The following is a 22309-nucleotide window of genomic DNA, read 5'->3' as shown; positions in this document are numbered from 1 at the left end:
TGTGTCCAAACTTTTGGTCTGTACTGTATATACATCACATAGGAGACACCTAGACTGCTGTATGTACATCACATAGGAGACACTGGGGCTGGAGCATATACATCACATAGGAGAAATTGGGGCTACAGCATTTATATCACATAGGAGACACAGGCAGGAGCATGCAGCGGGTGAAATAAGTATAGAACATGTCACCAATTTTCTAAGTAAATATATTTCAAAAGATGCTATTGACATGAAAATCTCACCAGATTTCAGTAACAACCCATCCAATCCTCACAGGCAAATAAATCAAGCCGTAGATGGCCTTAAATTAAGTTTTGTGTAAAAATGACACCGGGAAAAAGTATTGAACACATGAAGAAGGAGAAGTGCAAAAAGCCATAGAAAGTCATGACACCAACTGAAATCTATCAGTGATTAGAAAGTAATCCTGCCACTTAGTGAAAAATAATATCAGCTGGTTCAACTGATGGCCTATAAAAAGGTGTCTCATTACCAATATGCAACAAAAGAAGCCTCTCATGATGGTTAAAACTAGTGAGCTGTCTCAAGACCTTCACAACATTATTGTTGCAAAACATACTGATGGCATTGGTTACCGAAGCATTTCTAAACTACTGAAGGTTCCAATGACCAATGTTGGGGCCATAATCCAAAAGAGGAAAGAACATAATTTCACCATAAACCGGCCAAGACCAGGTGCTCCCCTCAAGATTTCAGACAGAAGAGTGAAAAGAATTATCAAAAGAGTTGTCAAAGAGCCAAGGACCATCTATGGAGAGCTACAGAAAGACCTTGAATTGGCAGGTACAATTGTATCAAAGTAGTGCACTCAGCCTCCATGGTCTGTATGCACGCTCACAATGCAAGACTCTATGGCTGAATAAAGAGAAAATTTCAGCTCACCACTGAGATGTAATCCCAGTCTGGCATGGAGCACGGAGTCCTCGCTGCTGCACAGCGCCTGGGTCAATGAGGAAGTGAAGATGGATCCAGCTCAACACACCGGGCAATTAATTAAAATTCAACAATCTTTATCGGTAAATCCTTTTAAAAACTCCAGTACCCGTAGGAGACTTGGGTACTGGAGTATATGCAATAGGAGACACTGGGGCTGGAGTATTTACATCACCGGAGACACTGGGACTGAAGTATATACAATAGAAGACATCGGGGCTGGAGTATATACAATAGAAGGCACTGGGGCTGGAGTATATACAATAGGAGACACTGGGGCTGGAGTATATACATCACAGGAGACACAGGGGCTGGAGTATATGCAATAGAAGGCACTGGGGCTGGAGTATATACAATAGGAGACACTGGGGATGGAGTATATATATCACAGGAGACACAGAGGCTGGAGTATATGCAATAAGAGACATTGGGGCTGGAACATATACATTACAGGAGACACTGGGGCTGATGCTGCTATTTCTTACACATTCCTCACATGTAATAAAACTGTCAAACAGTTGCAAATCATGCACACGGGAGCGATTCAAGCATATCACCAAGCAGCTATAAATACTCGGAGCTCGGCCTGAGCATACTCGGAACAGAACATACTCGCTCAACACTAGTTATGACTCCTAAACCGTAACAATAAAAAAGTGAAAAAATAAACCCAGCTTGTCAAAAATGCCAAACTGGCTGCAATGATAAGGGGTTAAGGGATTTTTTTAAGATTAACGCATGAGCAGGTCACACAGTTTTGTATATATTGTTAAAATTATATAGTGCAGCAGGGAAGACGAGAGAGAACTCAAATTTTCTTCAGCTATGTTCTCATGGATCCCAGCTTTTGAGGATAACCATCACTTCACCCACTGAATGTAGCACTCATGTACAATAATTGATATTTTTGCACTTTTAGACCCTTCTGAGACTCCTTGCTGCAAGAGACAGTAACGTGTTAATTGGCGCTCTTCTTGCTCTTACAAGTTTGGCCGAGAGGTGAGTTATTGGTATGAATTGAGTCTGACTCCTTGAGACTCCCAAATTAATTTTATTTTTGGATACTTTTTTATCTAATGTATCTCTTTGCAAGATTACTGACCAGCCTGAACCAGTCTTTATTAGGGGATGACAATTCATTTTCCCAAAGGGCTTCTTGAGAGATCATGGCTTTTGTGGAGGGCTGAACAGTGATGCTGAACCTAACCAGTTCCGGCCTGCCCATAGACTTTATATACATCCACGCAGTCTGCACTTTACTCTGCACTGATTGACTAAAACATCAATACAGAGTAAGCAGCTTGTTGGACATTGTACAGCTGTGGGGGCAGTGAGCCAGCTGTCAGACATGGCTGAATTCCTGTTTTATTGATCGTTGCATACACAACGCTGAGCAATTTCTTGTGTATGCAGATTAGGAAGTACTGACAGTGCTTCCTCCTCCGGACCCACCCCGTGATCATGTGGTTGCTTGGTGCAGGTAGAGTGCTGGAGCTGTTGGGCCCTCTTAAACCCTCAGCTGTTATTCAGACAGGAGGCTAAACTTGCCCTGTAGCTGAAGCTTATGTACCAGCCCTAATTATAGGGGCAATAATCAATAAAAAGAATATTAATTACGGTAATAAGTTAAAATTCCTTCCAAAGGTTTTTAAGACTTATTATGGGGCACAGTGTTGAAATAAATGAAAAAATAAATAAATAGTAAGGTAAGAAAAAAAAACCTAAACTACAAAAAAAAGAGATACTTTCAGTCCGGGTCACTGTTTTTAGCCCCACCCCCATTAAAAAAATGTCCAATATATAGAAATAATATCTACAGAAAGGAGAATGCAATTTTAAATATTTGATAGCTGTCCTCTGTGGGCATAAAAGACATAAAAAATACAAAATTTGAAAAATCAACACGCATTACGTATTTTTCTTTACATTTTCCCTCGAATATAAAAGGGATATAAAAATGCCATAAAAATTAAGCCTCATATATTGCATTAACTGAAGGAGCGACATTTTTTAGAGCCATTATATGCAAATTGTCTCTTCAGAGAGGAAGAGGACTTGAACTCTAGTGCCATCTCTTAGTAGTAGCAATCCTAAAAGTCAATATCGACCCTTTAACAACTCTTGCAACATGACTTGGAATAACAGCGAAACCAGAATCTCAATTTGCGGACACGTGTTTCGGGTGTTGTCCCTCCTCATTGTAAAGCATGAGATCTGATTTGGCTGGGTGAGAGGCCTCTAACTGGGGTCTAAGGGGTAACGTTTCACTTTATGAAGAGTGATATTTCTGAAATGCTAGTGTAAGGATACTTATAGGCTGTGCAATGCACCTCTGAGAAAATAAATATGCAAATTGTCTCTTCAGATTCCTCCCAAAACACATGTCTGCAATTTGACATCTGTAACATACCTGGCGGCGTCCTTGCATAGTGGTCCATCTCCCACTGTGCAAGAGCGCGTACTTGATCTCCAGTCCAGGGTGTCTCTCTGGCTTCCCTCCATGCTGTCTGTTTGCTTCTGTGTCTGCTGCTTAAGGGCGGCGCCCGATCACTTCCTGCTTTTTGTACCTGCTGCAGGCACACCCCTTGTGCGTCCTCAGCCTATTGCTGTCTATCACCTGGTATTTAAATCAGCTGCCCCAATTAACTGATGCCTGAGCATCTTGCCCTGTCAGTTGGCTTTTGTCTCTGACATGCCAGGTCCTGTCTATGTTACCTGCCTTGCGGTATCAGTTCCCGTGTCTGAACTGAGTCCTGTCTATGTCTCCTGCCTTGCGGTATCAGTTCCCGTGTCTGAACTGAGTCCTGTCTTTGTCTCCTGCCTTGCGGTTTCAGTTCCCGTGTCTGAACTGAGTCCTGTCTGTGTTCTCTTGTCTGCCTATCCTGGAGGCTGTATTTCTAGGCCTGTCTGAACACGCTCCTAGCCTGTTCCTCCCGCCTTCTAGGGGCCGATTACCTAGATCCGTTCCTGTATCTTGTCTGTCCTGTCTGAACACGCTCCTAGCCTGTTCCTCCCTCCTTCTGGGGCCGTATTCCCAGACCCGCTCCTGTATTCCGCTGCAGTGTCGGTCTCCTCCGTACACTCAGTTCCAGTCTGAACTCTCTCCTATCCTTTACCTGTTTTGCCTCTATGTCCGTTCCCTTCCTTATTCTGCAGAGTCTGAACTCGTACCTAACTCCTGCTCGTTGTCACTGTACTTCCGTTTGTGAGTTTGTGGTCCACTCGCTACTTCTCTGCAAGTACCCTGTGGGTATCTGGTTCTGCCTTTCCCTTCTAGTCTGTTCCGTGTGAACAGAGCCTGTTCCCACCGCGTCTGCGGTTTTCACTTTGCTTAGCTCTGTCCGCCGCGTCTGCGGTTTTCGCTTTGCTCAGCTCTGTCCGCCTCGTCTGCGGTTTTCGCTTTGCTCAGCTCTGTCCGCCGCGTCTGCGGTTTTCGCTTTGCGCAGCTCTGTCCGCCGCGTCTGCGGTTTTCGCTTTGCTCAGCTCTGTCCGCCGCGTCTGCGGTTTTCGCTTTGCTCAGCTCTGTCCGCCGCGTCTGCGGTTTTCGCTTTGCTCAGCTCTGTCCGCCGCGTCTGCGGTTTTCGCTTTGCTCAGCTCTGTCCGCCGCGTCTGCGGTTTTCGCTTTGCTCAGCTCTGTCCGCCGCGTCTGCGGTTTTCGCTTTGCTCAGCTCTGTCCGCCGCGTCTGCGGTTTTCGCTTTGCTCAGCTCTGTCCGCCGCGTCTGCGGTTTTCGCTTTGCTCAGCTCTGTCCGCCGCGTCTGCGGTTTTCGCTTTGCTCGGCTCTGTCCGCCGCGTCTGCGGTTTTCGCTTTGCTCGGCTCTGTCCGCCGCGTCTGCGGTTTTCGCTTTGCTCGGCTCTGTCCGGCGCGTCTGCGGTTTTCGCTTTGCTCGGCTCTGTCCGCCGCGTCTGCGGTTTTCGCTTTGCTCGGCTCTGTCCGCCGCGTCTGCGGTTTTCGCTTTGCTCGGCCCTGTCCGCCGCGTCTGCGGTTTCGAATTTGTCTCCCAGTCTGTACTGGACCCTACCCAGCCTGCGCTCTAGTCTGCCTGTTCCAGTATTCCCCGGTGTGGGTCAACAGCCGTGTCCGGAGTCTGACCTGGAGTAGACCCTGGTTCCTCTGCTCGGTTCCTCCCTGGTGCACTGGCGTCGTATGCCGTCGTGCGACCTTGGTCGGATCGGGCAGATACTTAGTTACGCCCCTCCAGGCACTCTCCGGTTCATGGCACAGTGGAATCACTACATAAACATGCACACGCCAGTCAGTTCGGGCGTGTGCATTACAGCATGCTCAGGCCATGGTTCCCGTTGAGCCCCACGGCCTTCGCTCTCTGAGAAGTTTTCCAGCGAATACATGCATTAAAATAAATAAATAATTTTTTTTTTTCCCCTTTAGCTGAGTTCCAGGCGAATTACGCACCCGTCCAGATGGATCTATCTGCTCTCGTTCCTGCGGATCCGCTACGTTATTATGGGGATCCAAGACAAAGTCGTGCATTTGTGGAGCAATGCATGCTACACTTCAAGTTCTACCCTCTATGTTTTCCCACCGATCGGGTTAAGGTGGCATTCATTATGTCTTACCTGGCGGGTGATGCCTTGGAATGGATCAACCCCCTATATGAAACACAGGATCCGATCCTCCTGGACCTAATGGCCTTCCTGGTGGCCTTTCTAATGGTCTTCGATGATCCTAACCCGGAGGCTCCTGCTGAAGCTTCACTTCCCAATATCCCGGAGCAGCCCCAATGGGTAATGTGTGTGGGTAGCGCAATAGTCCTCCAGCCCAATGAGACTACTGCCCACCCAGAATCCTCACAGGGTGACTACGCTTTCCGGAATACTTCTCCCAACCTCAAGAGGCAGTCCAGACGTGCTAGACGTAGAGGCAAGCCGTCACGCCAGGGTCTGTCCTCCCTAAGACCTCCTGACCCCAACCTTGAAGTCCCTACTGAAGCTTCATCTCCCTGTATCCCGGAGAAGCCCCAACGGGTAATGTGTGTGGGTAGTGCACCAGTTCTCCTGCCCGAAGAGACTTCTGCCCATCCAGACTCCACACAGGAGAACTTCCTGCACCCGGCATCAGATGCTTCACCCACTTTAACCGGTGTGCATGTCCAAGGATGCTCCAAAGCTGTGGTTACTTCAGAGTCTGTGCACCTCTACTACCTGGCGGAGGACCCCCAGTTGCCTCCTGAATCCTCTGGGATACCACTCGATGACAAATGGAGAGAGACTTCTCTACACCCGGTACTCGATACTTTGTCCGTTTCGTCCTGTGAGCCTGACAATGGGTACCCCAAAGTGGTAGTTACCCCCGAGTCTCTACACCCCTCCGACCAGGCGGAGGACCTCCAGTTGTCTCCTGAACCCTTCGGGGTGCTACCTGGTAGCGAAAGGACAGAGACTCTCCTATACTCTGTACCTGATACCTCGCTCGCTTCGTCCAGTGAGTCCAACCTAGTGTACTCCGAAGCAGAGGTTACTCCCGAGTCTCTACACCCCTCCGACCAGGCGGAGGACCTCCAGTTGTCTCCAGAACCCTTCGGGGTGCTCCCTGGTAGCGAAAGGACAGAGACTCTCCTATACTCTGTACCTTATACCTCGCTCGCTTCGTCCACTGTGTCCAACCTAGTGTACTCCGAAGCAGTTGTTACTCCCGAGTCTCTACACCCCTCTGACCAGGCGGAGGACCTCCAGTTGTCTCCAGAACCCTTCGGGGTGCCACCTGGTGGTGAATGGACAGAGACTTTCCTATATCCTGGATCTGATACCTCGCTTGCTTCGTCCAGTGAGTCCGACCTAGTGTACTCTGAAGCAGAGGTTACCCGTGAGTCTCTATACCCCTCCGACCAGGCGGAGGAGCTCCAGTTGTCTCCTGAACCCTTCGGGGTGCTACCTGATAACGAATGGACAGGTACTCTCCTATACTCAGTACCTGATACCTCGCCCGCTTCATCCAGCAAGTCCGACCTAGTGTACTCTGAAGCAGAGGTTACCCCCGAGTCTCTACACCCCTCCGACCAGGCGGAGGACCTCCAGTTGTCTCTTGAACCCTTCGGGGTGCTACCTGATAACGAATGGACAGGTACTCTTCTATATTCGGTACCTGATACCTCGCCCGCTTCATCCAGCGAGTCCGACCTAGTGTACTCCGAAGCAGAGGTTACCCCCGAGTCTCTGCACTATTCCGACCCGGCGGAGGACCCCCAGTTGTTTTCTGAATTCTCCTGGGTACCACCAGATAACAAGGTAACAGGGACTTTTCTACACCTTGTACCTGATACCTCGCCCATTTCATCCTGTGAGTTTGACAAGATGTATCCCGAAGCAGAGGTTACCTCCGAGTCTCTGCAGTCCTCCAACCCGGCGGAGGACTTCCAGTTGTCTCCTGAACCCTCTGGGGTGCTACCTGATAATAAGTGGAGAGAGACTTCCTTGTGTGCTGTTCCTGGTACTCCACCCGTTTCGTCTGTTGCTGAGGATGGCTGGATAGGAGGTAGCATCCTAGCTATCCAGATGAGACCAGTTTCTCCAGTGGACAGTGGAAGTGATCTCCTTGAAGTAAAGGATTGGCCTTCGAATTCCCTGCGGAACATTCTGGCAGGCTTGAAGAAGAGGGGGCGTAAGGGGGGGTACTGTAACATACCTGGCGGTGTCCTTGCATAGTGGTCCATCTCCCACTGTGCAAGAGCGCATACTTGATCTCCAGTCCAGGGTGTCTCTCTGGCTTCCCTCCATGCTGTCTGTTTGCTTCTGTGTCTGCTGCTTAAGGGCGGCGCCCAATCACTTCCTGCTTTTTGTACCTGCTGCAGGCACACCCCTTGTGCGTCCTCAGCCTATTGCTGTCTATCACCTGGTATTTAAATCAGCTGCCCCAATTAACTGATGCCTGAGCATCTTGCCCTGTCAGTTGGCTTTTGTCTCTGACATGCCAGGTCCGGTCTATGTTACCTGCCTTGCGGTATCAGTTCCCGTGTCTGAACTGAGTCCTGTCTATGTCTCCTGCCTTGCGGTATCAGTTCCCGTGTCTGAACTGAGTCCTGTCTGTGTTCTCTTGTCTGCCTATCCTGGAGGCTGTATTTCTAGGCCTGTCTGAACACGCTCCTAGCCTGTTCCTCCCGCCTTCTAGGGGCCGATTACCTAGATCCGTTCCTGTATCTTGTCTGTCCTGTCTGAACACGCTCCTAGCCTGTTCCTCCCGTCTTCTGGGGCCGTATTCCCAGACCCGCTCCTGTATTCCGCTGCAGTGTCGGTCTCCTCCGTACACTCAGTTCCAGTCTGAACTCTCTCCTATCCTTTACCTGTTTTGCCTCTATGTCCGTTCCCTTCCTTTGTCTGCAGAGTCTGAACTCGTACCTAACTCCTGCTCGTTGTCACTGTACTTCCGTTTGTGAGTTTGTGGTCCACTCGCTACTTCTCTGCAAGTACCCTGTGGGTATCTGGTTCTGCCTTTCCCTTCTAGTCTGTTCCGTGTGAACAGAGCCTGTTCCCACCGCGTCTGCGGTTTTCGCTTTGCTTAGCTCTGTCCGCCGCGTCTGCGGTTTTCGCTTTGCTCAGCTCTGTCCGCCGCGTCTGCGGTTTTCGCTTTGCTCAGCTCTGTCCGCTGCGTCTGCGGTTTTCGCTTTGCTCAGCTCTTTCCGCCGCGTCTGCGGTTTTCGCTTTGCTCAGCTCTGTCCGCCGCGTCTGCGGTTTTCGCTTTGCTCAGCTCTGTCCGCCGCGTCTGCGGTTTTCGCTTTGCTCAGCTCTGTCCGCCGCGTCTGCGGTTTTCGCTTTGCTCAGCTCTGTCCGCCGCGTCTGCGGTTTTCGCTTTGCTCAGCTCTGTCCGCCGCGTCTGCGGTTTTCGCTTTGCTCAGCTCTGTCCGCCGCGTCTGCGGTTTTCGCTTTGCTCAGCTCTGTCCGCCGCGTCTGCGGTTTTCGCTTTGCTCAGCTCTGTCCGCCGCGTCTGCGGTTTTCGCTTTGCTCGGCTCTGTCCGCCGCGTCTGCGGTTTTCGCTTTGCTCGGCTCTGTCCGCCGCGTCTGTGGTTTTCGCTTTGCTCGGCTCTGTCCGCCGCGTCTGCGGTTTTCGCTTTGCTCGGCTCTGTCCGCCGCGTCTGCGGTTTTCGCTTTGCTCGGCCCTGTCCGCCGCGTCTGCGGTTTCGAATTTGTCTCCCAGTCTGTACTGGACCCTACCCAGCCTGCGCTCTAGTCTGCCTGTTCCAGTATTCCCCGGTGTGGGTCAACAGCCGTGTCCGGAGTCTGACCTGGAGTAGACCCTGGTTCCTCTGCTCGGTTCCTCCCTGGTGCACTGGCGTCGTATGCCGTCGTGCGACCTTGGTCGGATCGGGCAGATACTTAGTTACGCCCGTCCAGGCACTCTCCGGTTCATGGCACAGTGGAATCACTACATAAACATGCACACGTCAGTCAGTTCGGGCGTGTGCATTACAACATCCTTCCTTGGCTTTTATCCTAAGTTGTGTGGCAAGGCTCATTAACTCTTCATTGTAATGTTCAGAAAAGGGTTCCCGCGAAATGACGTAAACTTATGTCATGGCGATAATTCGGGCACAGGATCATGCTCGCACGATCTCCGCCGGGAGCACTATTTAAGTGAAAGCCGAGCCTCGGCTGTCATTGCTAGCAGTGGTGCCCACACCGCCTTTGGCCCATTTAACCCCCTAAATGCCACCAACAATTGCGATCACAACATTTAGAAGGCAAGGAGAGAGAGGGGGCTCCCTCTCCCTTCAGATCGGCGACCCTGCGACGTCATCGCGAGGGCCCGATCGTTGCAATGACAATCCGAGGTCGTCATGATGACCTCTGGGTCATCCAGCTACGGCGAGCCTGTTAGACCATGCCAGGAGCATGGTCCAGGAGGCTTCTGCCAGTTCAGCACTGATAGGTATAATGCATTGCAATGCATTATACCAGCGATTAGAGTAATAAAAGTTAGTCAGATACAGGGACTACATAAAAAAGTTAAAAAAATAAAGTGTAAAAATATATTTAAAAAAAATCATAAAATAAGTAAACAAAAAAATGAAAAAAATATTAAATCAATAAATAGGTATATTTATGTAAACAAATAAACAAAAAGATACATATATTTGGTATCCCCGTGTTCGGAATGTCCTGACCTATAAAACTGTCACACTATTTAACCTCTTCAGTGAACGTAGTGAAAGAAAATTAAAAAATGTGTCAAGAAAACAGCTTTTTCATCATTTAGTGTCCATATGTTTCGCCTTTCTGTAGCGATGAGAGCCCGTTTAATTTACGGGTGCATGTCTCCAGAAGCACGAGCTTGGCATAATGTACTGGTCACTACAGCGTACTGGGCACTACAATGTACTAGTAACTACATCGGCAGATTTGCAATTTTCACTCAGCAACATCCACTGCTGCATGTTTCTGGAAAAAAACATGGAGTCAAAATCATCACTACACCTGTAAATAAATTCCTAGAGTGGTGTTATTTCCAAAATGGGGTCACTTGAGAAGGGATTCTGCTCTTCTAGCCCTTAGGGGCTCTGTATATGGAGTCTTCAAACTGTTCTACGATAATTTGTTCTCCAAGAGTCAAATTACGCTCTGTCCCTCCCTAGTCTCCCCGTGTGGCTATAGAGCCACACCACTTGTGTGTCAAATTTTGGTGCTATTTTTACCAATTTCCCCATGTGAAAATGTAAAATCTAGGGCTAAAACAACATTTTTGTGGTAAAAATTTAATTATTTTTTCTTCACTGCCAAATGGTATTAAATTCTGTGAGAAAGCCGTGGTGTCAATATGATCACTGCACCCCTAGATAAATTCATTGCGGTGTAGTTTGTAAAATGGGGTCACTAATGGGGGGGTTCTGCTGTTCTGGCACCTCAGGGCCTCTTCCAGTGGGTCACGGCACTCCCAAAGTATAACAGCTAAATCTGCACTACAATATGGCTCTCCTTCCCTTCTAAGCTTTCCACTGTGCCTGAAAAGTATTTCCTGATTTCATATAGGGTATTGGCTCACTCAGGAGAAATTGCACAACAAACTGAGGTCCATTTTTTCCTATAACCCTTATAAAAATTAAAAACTTGAGGCTAAAACAACAATTTAGTGGTAAAAATGTAACTATTCTTTTTTCACTGCCCAATGGTATCAAATTCTGTGAGGCACATGTGGTGTCAACATGCTCACTTCACCCCTAGATTTATTCATTGGGGGGTGTAGTTTGTAAAATGGCATCACTTATGGGGGAATTCTGCTGTTCTGGCACCTTAGGGGCTCTGCCAATGTGACATGGCACCGTCAAACCATTCCAGCAAAATCTGAACTCCAATATGGTGCTTCTTTACTTCACAGCTTTGCCCTATGCCTCAAAAGTAGTTTTCGATCACATATTGGGTATTGGAGCAATTAGGAGAAATTGCGTAACAAATTGCACCGTTCATTTTTTCTGTTTATACCTTTTGAAAATTAAAAACTTGGGGCGAAAGCAACATTTTAGTGGAAAAAATGGTAATTTTCCATTTACTCAGCTTAATGTTATACAATTCTGTGAATCGTCTGAAGGTTAAAAATGCTCACTACACCCCTAGATGAATTTCTTGAGAGGTGTAGTTTCCAAAATGGGGTCACTTGTGGGGGTTTCTGCTGTTTTGGCATTTCAGGGACTCCTCAAATGGGACATGGCATCCACAATCTATTCCAGCCAAAATTGAGCTCCAGAATTCAGTTGGCGCTCCTTCCCATTCGAGTCCTGCCGTGTGCCGAAACAGTAGTTTTACACTACATATGGGGTATCTGTGTACTCAGGAGAAATTTCCCAACAAATTGTACAGTCCATTTTCTCCTTTTACCTTATGGAAATGAAAAATTTGGGGCAAATCCAACATTTTTGCATGAAAAATATATTTTTTTCACTTCCACGGCTCAAAAGTGTAAAAATTCTGTGAAGCACCTGTGGAGTCAAGGTGCTCACCACACCACTGTATAAGTTCCTTGAGGGGTGGCGTTAGAGAGCTGCAACAGCTCTCACTCTCACTCACTGAATGTCAGTTTTGTTTGAATAGAGTGAGAGTGAAGTGGTCCATTAGTGGCCACCGATTGGCTTCTGGCTCACATGACGTAACAACGTCACTCGGGTCCTGGGAGAACCGGCTCTGACGTCGCAGGAACCCCAACACACCAGAGGTGGGTGAAGGTGGTTATTATTTTAAATGGGTGTATACGGTGATTGAGAAGGGGCTGTCTGAGTAGTGGACAGCCCCTTTAAGTGTATTGACTAGCTGCTACTGCTTTTACATGTTACAATAGGGCTTATTGCAATGTGTTCTTAGCAGCAGCAGCTAATCAATACCATATAATGTACTGCTTTTATAAAGCTAATAAAAAGCAGTAAATCATAATGCTTCTGTTATTCAGCCTTAAGTATATATAATAAGTACAGATGTGTCTTGATCAATAACTCCCCCCACATAGTATGATATCGCCACACACAATATGATGTCTCTATAGCCCCCAACACAGTATTATGCCCCAAAGTCTCCTACACATTATAATATACACACAACTCCCACTTCTATGCCCCCCCAAACTCACACAGTATGTTGGCCCCACAGCCCCCTGCACACAAAGTATGATGCCCCCAAAGCTCCGCACACACAATATGATGAACCCACAGTCTCCCCATAGTATGATGTCACCTGTTCCCCCATTCACACATATAATATGACTAAATGGTGGCCCGATTCGAATGCATCGGGTATTCTAGAATATGTATGCGGTCGACAGGGCGCAATCAGCAGAGCGGTGTTTAAATTTGGCGCCAAAATCGCTGATTGGTCGAGGCCGGCAAAAGTGACCAATCACCAAAGCGGTGTTAAAATTTGGCGGCTATATCGCAGATTGGTCACGGCCGGCGGTCGCGACTAATCAGCAGACCGGGGTTTAAATTTGGCGCCAATAATGCTGATTGGTTGCGGCCGGCAGTCGCGACCAATCAGCAGAGCGTTATATAAATTTGGCGCCAATAATGGTGATTGGTCACGGCCGGGACCAATCAGCAGAGCGGTTTTTAGTGTTTAAATTTGGCGCCAATAATGCTGATTATTTGCGACTGGTAACCGCGACTAATCAGCAGAGCTTGGTTTAAATTTGGCGCCAATAATGCTGATTGGTCACGGCCAGCGAACGCGACCCATCAGCAGAGCGGGGTTTAAATTTGGCGCCTATATCGCAGATTGGTCACAGCCGGCGGTCGCGACCAATCAGCAGAGCAGTGTTTAAATTTGGCGCCAAAATCGCTGATTGGTTGCGGCCGGCAACTGCGACCAATCAGCAAAGCGGTGTTGAAATTTGGCGACTATATCGCTGATTGGTCACGGCCGGCGGTCGGGACTAATCAGCAGAGCGGGGTTTAAATTTTGCGCCAATAATGCTGATTGGTCGCGGCCAGAGAACGTGACCAATCAGCGGAGCGGGGTTTAAATTTTGCGGCAGTAATGGTGATTGGTCACGGCCGCGACCGTTCAGCAGAGCGGTGTTTAAATTTTGCGGCAATATCGCTGATTGGTCGCGGCTGGCAACCGCGACCAATCAGCAGAGCGGGGTTTAAATTTGGCGCCAATACTGCTGATTGGTCGCGGACGGCGACCACAACTAATCAGCAGAGCGGTGTTTAAATTTGGCGCCAATACTTCTGATTGATGTCGGCCGGCAACCGCGACCAATCAGCAGAGCAGGGTTTAAATTTGGCGCCAATACTGCTGATTGGTCGCGGACGGTGACCGCGACCAATTAGCAGAGCGGTGTTTAAATTTTGCGCCAATATTGCTGATTGGTCGCGGACGGCGACCGCGACTAATCAGCAGAGCGGTGCTTAAATTTGGCGCCAATACTGCTGATTGATCTCGGCCAGCAACCGCGACCAATCAGCAGAGCGGGGTTTAAATTTGGCGCCAATACTGCTAATTGGATTGTGTCACCAAAGTCATATATGACGTGGCACAGTTGATCCAAATATAAATAACAAGACAGGCATTCCTGAGTGGTCAAGTCAAGAAAATAAGTAAATAAAAAATATATGGAAGGATAATTACCTGCTGGCACCAGAGACCCTACGCTTTACGCTGCTCAGACGCAGCTTCGTCAGAGGTATGTTGTCTAAGAGCACATTTGTGTGTTATATAGTTGATCCCAAATGGTGTGACTAGTTTCAGGTGAGTGTTTGTCTCCCTATGGCATGTAGACAGGCCTGTTCTTATCAGAATGTGTTCCACCCAGTCCATGCGGTGGAACGCAAACGGAAATGGGTTAAACGTCATATCCGGTCCAAAGCAGAGGGCGTCAAACACAGCCCTGAAGCTATTGTTGTCAAAGATGCGTTCCACCCGGACCATACGGTGGAACGCGGGTGGAAGTAAAGTAAACGTCATATCCAGTCAGAAGGGTAAACACGCAGAGCAATGAACCATGCACGTAGTCATAATGAAGAAGAGGCTTGCGTTCCACAATGGAACGCAAAAACCCCAGGAGCAGCGCGTCCGCTGCAGAGAATAATAGTGGTCACACAAGAAAGTGCTAGCATTGATCAAAAAGAATTGCAGTCCAAACCAGGAATACTAAGAAGCCAGTATATGATCTGAGGACAATCACCAAACATGCATAGATACAAAGATGCATCACATAACAGAATACAGACCTGGACATATAAGATTCACTGACCAGACAGACATAAAACAACAACAACAACAAAAAAAAAAAAAAAATCTTTTAAATTAATTTTTTTTTATTTTTTTATTTTTTATTAAGATAAAAGACAAGACATATGAATACATAAGAGACTGTGTGCAAATATGTGTAAAGATGCACACAGCTAAACAATCACAAATAATACAAGAAAATAAGCAATAAACTAATGGAACTGCACAAGTTGGCCCCGTGGGAGGGGGGAAAAAAAAAAAAAAAAAGGAGAATCAAAACCCCAATAGTGGGCAAGATTCCACATACAAGAACACCATGGGAGTCTGGAAAAGTCAGAAGTGGAAAATACTCATTCGTGCCCCTCATTGCCACTACATCAAACATTAGGGTCCAATAAGAAACTAACCCCGGGGAACTGGGTAGAATCTAAAAAATATTGATATTAAAGCTGCTGAAATGGAATTTAAAGGAGGTGCACGTGCACCCCAAAAATAAACAGAGTACTGCTTATAAGGACACCATGGAAATTTAAGCCAAGTAACCAGTAAATGAGAGATCCTCATTTATGCCTTTTGGGGCCACTGTGTCAAGTGTAAAGATCCACCTGGATTCTGTCCTCAAAAGGTCCCTAGTATGATCTGAATTGCGTGGGTTAGGCTTCATTTTTTGGAGGCCTGTAACTCGCAGTTTATTAGGGCTGCTGGAATGGAATTGAAGAAAGTGCAGGGCCACCGTGGAGATGGTCCTGCCCTTTCTCAAATCCTGTTCAGCAAGATGGATATTCGAAGCGTGTTGCTGTACCCGCCTCCGAAGTTCCTGCGATGTTTGACCAACATAAACCTTGGGACAGGGACAGGCCAAAGCATAAATAACATTAGTGGACCTGCAGTTAATGTAGTCCCTCAAAGGAAATTGACGATTGTCAGTCGGGTTAGTAAAGATTTTTTCAGATGAAAAAAATGGACATGCAGAACAATTGCCGCAGGGAAAAGAGCCTTTGAGCCTATTACCACCATAGGTATTGTACAATGGATGTAAGTAATGGCTATGAACGAGTTTGTCCCTTAAATTTGGGGCTCGTCTAGCCGTCAACAAAGGTTTGTCCAATAATATACTGGATAGACGGTGATCCGTCTTCAGTATGTTCCAATGTTTGCGGAATAGACCACCTACTTCATTCCATTAATTGTTAAACCTAGTAATAAATCTGATCTGTGTGTCTTCCATGTCAGCTCGTGGTTGCTACAGAACCTCCCGTGGTTTGGTGATGATCCTCTGATGTGCCTTAGAGATTATGGATTTCGGATAGCCCCGTTCACGAAAACGTGTAGTTAGGTTACTGGCCTCAGTTTTGAAGTCATCCTGTGTTGTACAATTCCTCTTGGCCCTTGAAAACTGTCCCACTGGTATACTGTCTCTCAAATTTCTGGGATGAATGCTTTGGTAATGTAGAAGACTGTTTGTAGCAGTCGATTTTCTGTATAATTTAGTAACAAGTGATCCGCCCACTATCCTGATTTCCAAATCCAGAAAATAGACTGCGGAAGAAGATATACAATGGGTAAGATGGATGTTAAAGTCATTAACATTAAGTCTATCAACAAAATCAATTGCCTCCGCCTCCGTGCCCATCCAAATAATTAAAATATCATCAATGAAGCAGAACCACTTGAAAACCCCATAATTGTATTCCCGTAAGGGATAGACGTGTGTATCCTCCCACCAACCCAGGAATAGATTGGCGAAGGCGGGCGCACGGTGTGCGCCCATGGCGGTCCCAGAGACCTGCCGATAAAACACATGATCGAATACAAAATAGTTGTGCGTGAGGATAAATTTCAAAAGATCCACAATAAAGGAGTCATGCAGATGATTACCTCCACTCGTGTTGTTCAGAAAGTGCAGGACCGCTGCTATGCCATCCTGGTGAGCTATATTGGAATACAGCAATTCAACATCAACAGTGATGAGCAGGAACTGGTCAGGTAAACTTAGGGAGTTGAGAGACCGTATTAGATGGGAAGAGTCTCTGAGATAAAAAGGAAGGCTGGTGGCAAGTGGCTGCAAGAAAAAATCTACATAAATGCATGCTTTTTCACAGATACTTCCTATGCCTGACACAATAGGTCGTCCGGGCAGACAAACCAGGTCTTTATGCACTTTAGGCAATATGTAGAAAGTAGGAATAGTGGGTTTCCTCACCATCATGAAGTCCTTCTCCTGTTTATTGATAACTCCCATGGAAAATGCCTTAAGGATCAATCGTTCAAATTTAGCCGAGAAAATCTGAGTCGGATCCGAGGGAAGCCTCTGATAAAATCTGCTATTATTCAACTGCCTATGTACTTCAGTGGTATACATGTCCCGGGGCCAAAGGACAACGTTACCCCCCCTTGTCAGCTTCCTTGATAAGGAATTCCTGATTTTTTTGCAGACAAAGGAGGGCACGTCTTTCCATGTTTGTTAGATCTTGATGGGATAAATTATTAGCGGGTAATCTCCTGATCTCATCCTTCATGACTTCAAAGAAGGTAAACACTGCTGGAACCATGGACAGGGGCGGTAAGATTTTAGAAGGTAATCGGTGTGGAAATTTTTGCCTACCTTGGTATGCCTGGTTGTCCCGTAGGAGTTCAAGTAGATCAGAGAAGACCTGTCTATCCGTAGGAGAAGAAAGATCTGATGGCACATCAGACTTGCTGTAAATGACCCTAAAAATGATTTTCCTACAAAATAGATACAAATCTTTTATCAAGGTGAATTTGTCCGCCGGCACCATAGGAGAAAATGTTAGACCCTTTTGTAATACAGACCTTTCAGTGTCACTTAGAGTATAAGTAGAGAGATTGATGATCTGCAATTGATCAGAGCTCTGGCTCAAAACCTGTTTCACTTCCTGTACGTCCTGGTGGCCATGGTCCTTGCAGAGTTCAGACTTGTTTATTTGCTGCCGTTGCTTGCGTTTTCCCCGTCTCGTCCGCCGTCGGTGTCTCTCGTTTCTGAGCTTAAAAAATTATCGCTACGTTTAAATTTGCCGCCCATCTCGCTGATTGGTCGCGGTGGCCGGCCGCGATTAATCAGCAGAGCGGCGTTTAAATTTGCCGCCCATCTCGCTGATTGGTCACGGCCGGCCACCGCTACCAATCAGCACTGCGGCGTTTAAATTTGCCACCCATCTCGCTGATTGGTCGCGGTCGGCCACCGCGACCAATCAGCAGAGCGGCGTTTAAATTTGTCGCCCATCTCGCTCATTGGTCGCGGCCGGCCACCGCTACCAATCAGCGTCGTATTAGTGTGGGCCCGGGAGCGGCGCTGCTTGTGCGGCTCCGTATTAGCGAGGACCGGGGAGCGGCGCTGCCTGTGCGGCTCCTTCTGCTGCGAGAAGCCGGGAGATGAGCGGCTACTCGCAGCAGAAGCATCCCGACCGGCGGCGCTGCTCCCCGGTCCTCCGTTCACACTTGCTGTCGGGAGATCAGCGGGCCAAACCGTTAGCCGCATGGAGGTCAGCGGCGCCGGTCGGGGTAGTTGTGCTGCTAGCGCCGCTCATCTCCCCGCTGCATCGCCGCTGACCTCCGTCCGGCAGATGAGCCGCTAACGGCCGCCATCTTTTTTCAGAAATCCTGCGGCGCTGATTGGCCGCTGCCGGACCAATGAGCGATGCGGGATTTCCTGGACAGACAGACAGAAAGACAGACAGAAAGACAGACAGACAGACAGACAGACGGGATAAGACAATTATATATATAGATGACCCCCACAGTCTCCCTAACAAAAACGGTATGATGTCACCAAAGTCTCCCACTCACACAGTATGATTCCACTACAGTCTTTCCCCAACACAGTATAAAGCCACTGCAGTTTCCCCCAACACACAGTATGATGCCACCATAGTCTCCTGCACACACAGTATGATGGCCCACAGACCCCAAACAACACAGTATGATGCCCTCTCAGCCCACCGCACAGTATAATCGCCCCCTCAGTACCACACAGTATCTTGATTACCAAAGGCCCTCACACTGTATGATGGCCCCCACAGACCACCACACAGTATTAGGGTCCTGCAGCCCTACCACACACACACAGTATGATGCCTCTACAGTCTCTGACACAGTATGATGCCGTCACAGGCCCCCCAAAAAGTATGATGCCACCACAGTCTCCCCCACACACAGTATGACGGTCCCGCAGTCTCCTGTTGCCCCTACAGTAGCCACCCACACAGTATGATACCTCCACAGTTGCATCCCTCACACAATATGATGTCTCCCCAGCCTCCTATACGGTATGATGGCTCCCATAGCTCCTCCACTAAGTTTGATGCCTCCACAGCTCCCACCACAAAATATGATGTCCCCACAGACCCCCACACAGTATGATGCCTCCACACATACTATGATGACCCTGACATTCTGAGGGTGCAGACACCGTTGAAATAGAGACACTGAGCAGGTGTGCCGCCACTTGCCATATGCCACTTTTTGCAACTTATTGGCTGTCCTGGTCCACGGGCTAGACAGGAAAAGCAAAAGGGCCTTATGTGGCTCATGTGCCGCAGGCTTGTCCAGGTTTGCTCTATATCAATAGACAAGAAATGTAAGTCATTGTAACAACGTAAGTAAAATGCGCAACTTTATCACATTGGACTTATGCTGGAGGATAAATTTGATGTATCTTTTGACATTTGTTTACACTTCCTATCGGTTGACTTTGTGACAGAATTTTGGTGCAATTTTAGCATACATTGTCCCCTCTCAACCTTCGCCATCTTTTGTGTGAAGCCACAGCCATGTCTGGATAAGCTACACCCCCTTGTACAACAAGGCTAAAGAAGTGTTTAACAGAATTTTAGCACATTTCACTTGCTAAATCTCCCACAGAATTTTTACGCTTTGAGCATTTTTTTAAGTTAGTATTGGTCTATTATCTGTAGTTCTGGGTCTATGCATGTTGTAAATTTTCAAAGAATCAACTAAAAATATAGTCTGTTGTTCCTTCGCTGACCGATTGGTCTTTTGTCTATGACCAGCTATAGATGTATATGTAATCATTGATAGCCACTGCAAAACTGTGCAAATATTGTTGCGTTAAATGCACCTTTTATATAAAACAAATATTTTGTTATTTTTTTCAGCCCAGAATGCAGAACTGCAATCAGTGAACTCAGTATCGTGGAAAATCTGATGATGATACTGCAAGAATATGATCTGCTTTCCAAAAGGTGAGTTTATACTGGTTGTTCAATATTTAAATCATTTTCTTTTTTGGCATGCCTGGCTATTTAAACCATAAGCGGAGGTATACTCAACTTCCAGCATCCCTGTGGATCCAGTGAAGATAGCTCTGCAGGTGTATGCCTGCTCTGAAAGCAATGTCAGCTCCATATAAAAGTCACCAGGTCCAGTAAAACCTATGTTTCCCTGCAACATTCAGGTGAATCTTCATTAGATGTTTCTCTGATGATGTGCTCCTCTAATCACTTGACCGCTGCAGCCAATCACAGGCTGCAGTGCTCTCTTTTATTTCTGACTGCAGCAGATATCGCCTTGTTTTATTGTTTTAAAACCATGCTTGCCTAAAAATAATATTTCAGCGTCAATCAACTTCTTTATTGACAATTATTTCCATAAAAGTTAAAATTTATTTTTTTGTTAAATCCGGGTCTTTGTAACCCTTCTACTGGACAGAGTGAGCAGCTTCTGCGCTGAAGGACTCTGAACAGTCCTGAAATTAATTGTGGCCCATTCATTTGATTGAATGCTACTGGAAAATTGTGTGGCTACTCACAGATTCCCTCAGTAGTATTAGCTGATTTGGTTGATATAATTTCAAGAACCTGATGCCAATTGTCAGTTTTTTCATCTTTCCACCCTCAGTTGGTGTTAGTTGACACGGGAGAGATTTACAGACTAATAAATATTTCATACATTAAAAATAGATCTCCTTGACCTGATGAGGCTGATGTACTTACGTTGAAAGTCAATGTCAGAATGATTCTTGGTAACAAAAGGAGCATTTCATTATTAAACTTCACAATTTTCAAAGAGTGTTATACTGCCATTCTCACTTGGATTTGTAAAATAAGTATACCAGCCTCATCATCTCTAACAGATCTCTTTAATGTATGATGTTTATTTTGTGGTAAACCTCACGAGAAAACTGCCTTTCTGTTGGAGGAGGCTGATGGTCAGGTCTGGTCACTGCTCCTCCACCAGCAGCCATTGTATGGACTGGAGATCTGCGCAGTCTGGGAGGAAAGCTGCAGTAACAAGAGCAGGAGGAGAACCTGTCATACCTGTATAATAGTGAGTGCCGCAAAATCATGTCCCCAACACATCTGATACAATAAAAATAATTTGGCCAACCCCTATACCTCATTCTGCAGCCAGCAATAGACAGTGTAATACAGCGGCTATAGGAGGCAAATGGTGCAAAATGTTTAATGAAACCTAGTTGCAAAAAATATTTTTAGCCACAATTGCATTGATTGAAGTAAGAAAGAAAAATTGTCCCGATAGGTGGACAACCCCTTTTTGCTCATGTTGTGTAGTTAATAGTTTTAGCGGTCCCTGTAGTTCAAAAATGTTCTCAAATAATTTTTAAATAGTCTGTACAATATGAAACCAGGACTGAAAAAATGACAGGATTACACCTGAATTATACAGTATGTAAGTATTTGGAGCTGTCATTCTTTATTAAAGTTGTGGTTTTGTGTTTGGCTTTCTTTCGAGAGTTTTCCATACTTGATGTTACAGTCTGGTGTTGCAGTCTAGTCTTTATTAATATTCATCATGAGAAAACATACAGCAGTAACAAAGTCCTTGTACATAGTCAACAGACAGGAATAATTGCTGAATAAGAAGTCACGGTTAATTCAGTGCCTATATTACATGTGTGACATTTTGGTTGGTGCCTGCCCTCCATATTTCTGTTGCGCTTTCTTTGGAGATTACAACACTAGTCCTGTGTTCTCTGGGATTTGTAGCATCGTCCTGGCTGGGAGCTCAGGAGTTATCTTTTCTGTGTTTTCTCCCTCCTTTTTAGCCTGGATGGGGCTGCAGGCTATTTAAGGCCTCGAGATCCTGTTATCCACTGCCAGTTATAGCTAGCTCTGATGTTCTTCTTTATGTCTTAGTTTCTGTGTTTCTATTGGATTTTGACCCTGGCTTCTTTACTGACCATTCTCCTGTCTGATGATTTTGTCCCTACCCATACCTCATGGTTCTGACCTGGCTACCTGGCGCTGTGGAGTTGGTAAGCCAAACCGCCTTCTCCGACTCCAACTCCGACTCCTCAATTTCCATGACACGGACTCCGACTCCCTCATACATGGCTCATGTTTAAGTGGTAAATTTTCTGTAGCACAGATTTATCTCAGCTAAAAGTCTAGACCCTTAGATCAGGAATAGGACAGACATTTATAGGACATTTCATAACTTTCCCTAATTCTTATGAAAAAATATTCCCCACAAACTGCATTGAACTACTGTACCCAATTTATTGTATATTTTAGGAGTTAGTCTCGGTCCATTTTATACCGACTTCGATTCCGACTCCGATTCCACCAAAATGGACACCGACTATGACTCCGACTCCACAGCCCTGCTGGCTACCTGACCATTCTTCCTGCCAACCTGCACCAACAGCCAATAGATACTCCGAGGACTTTGCCCAGTGTCCCTGT

General features: G+C 46.7%; 1 protein-coding gene across 5 annotated transcripts in view; it reads left to right on the top strand.

Annotated features, from left to right (window-relative positions):
• NEK10 (NIMA related kinase 10) overlaps window positions 1-22309 on the top strand; it is a 554523-nt gene that overhangs the window by 106903 nt on the left and 425311 nt on the right. For all 5 annotated transcript variants that reach the window (XM_073678014.1, XM_073678012.1, XM_073678015.1 and 2 more), the window contains exons 10-11: window positions 1880-1959; window positions 19760-19846. In XM_073678014.1, the coding sequence (XP_073534115.1) occupies window positions 1880-1959; window positions 19760-19846 (167 nt within the window). The remainder of the gene's footprint in view (window positions 1-1879; window positions 1960-19759; window positions 19847-22309) is intronic.

This window comes from Phyllobates terribilis, unplaced genomic scaffold (assembly GCF_046119375.1).
Source record: "Phyllobates terribilis strain yellow unplaced genomic scaffold, ASM4611937v1 Scaffold_4__5_contigs__length_816908805, whole genome shotgun sequence".
NCBI lineage: Eukaryota > Metazoa > Chordata > Amphibia > Anura > Dendrobatidae > Phyllobates > Phyllobates terribilis.
The sequence above is the reverse complement of the archived record's forward strand: the minus strand, read 5'-3'. Positions and strand labels throughout refer to the sequence as shown.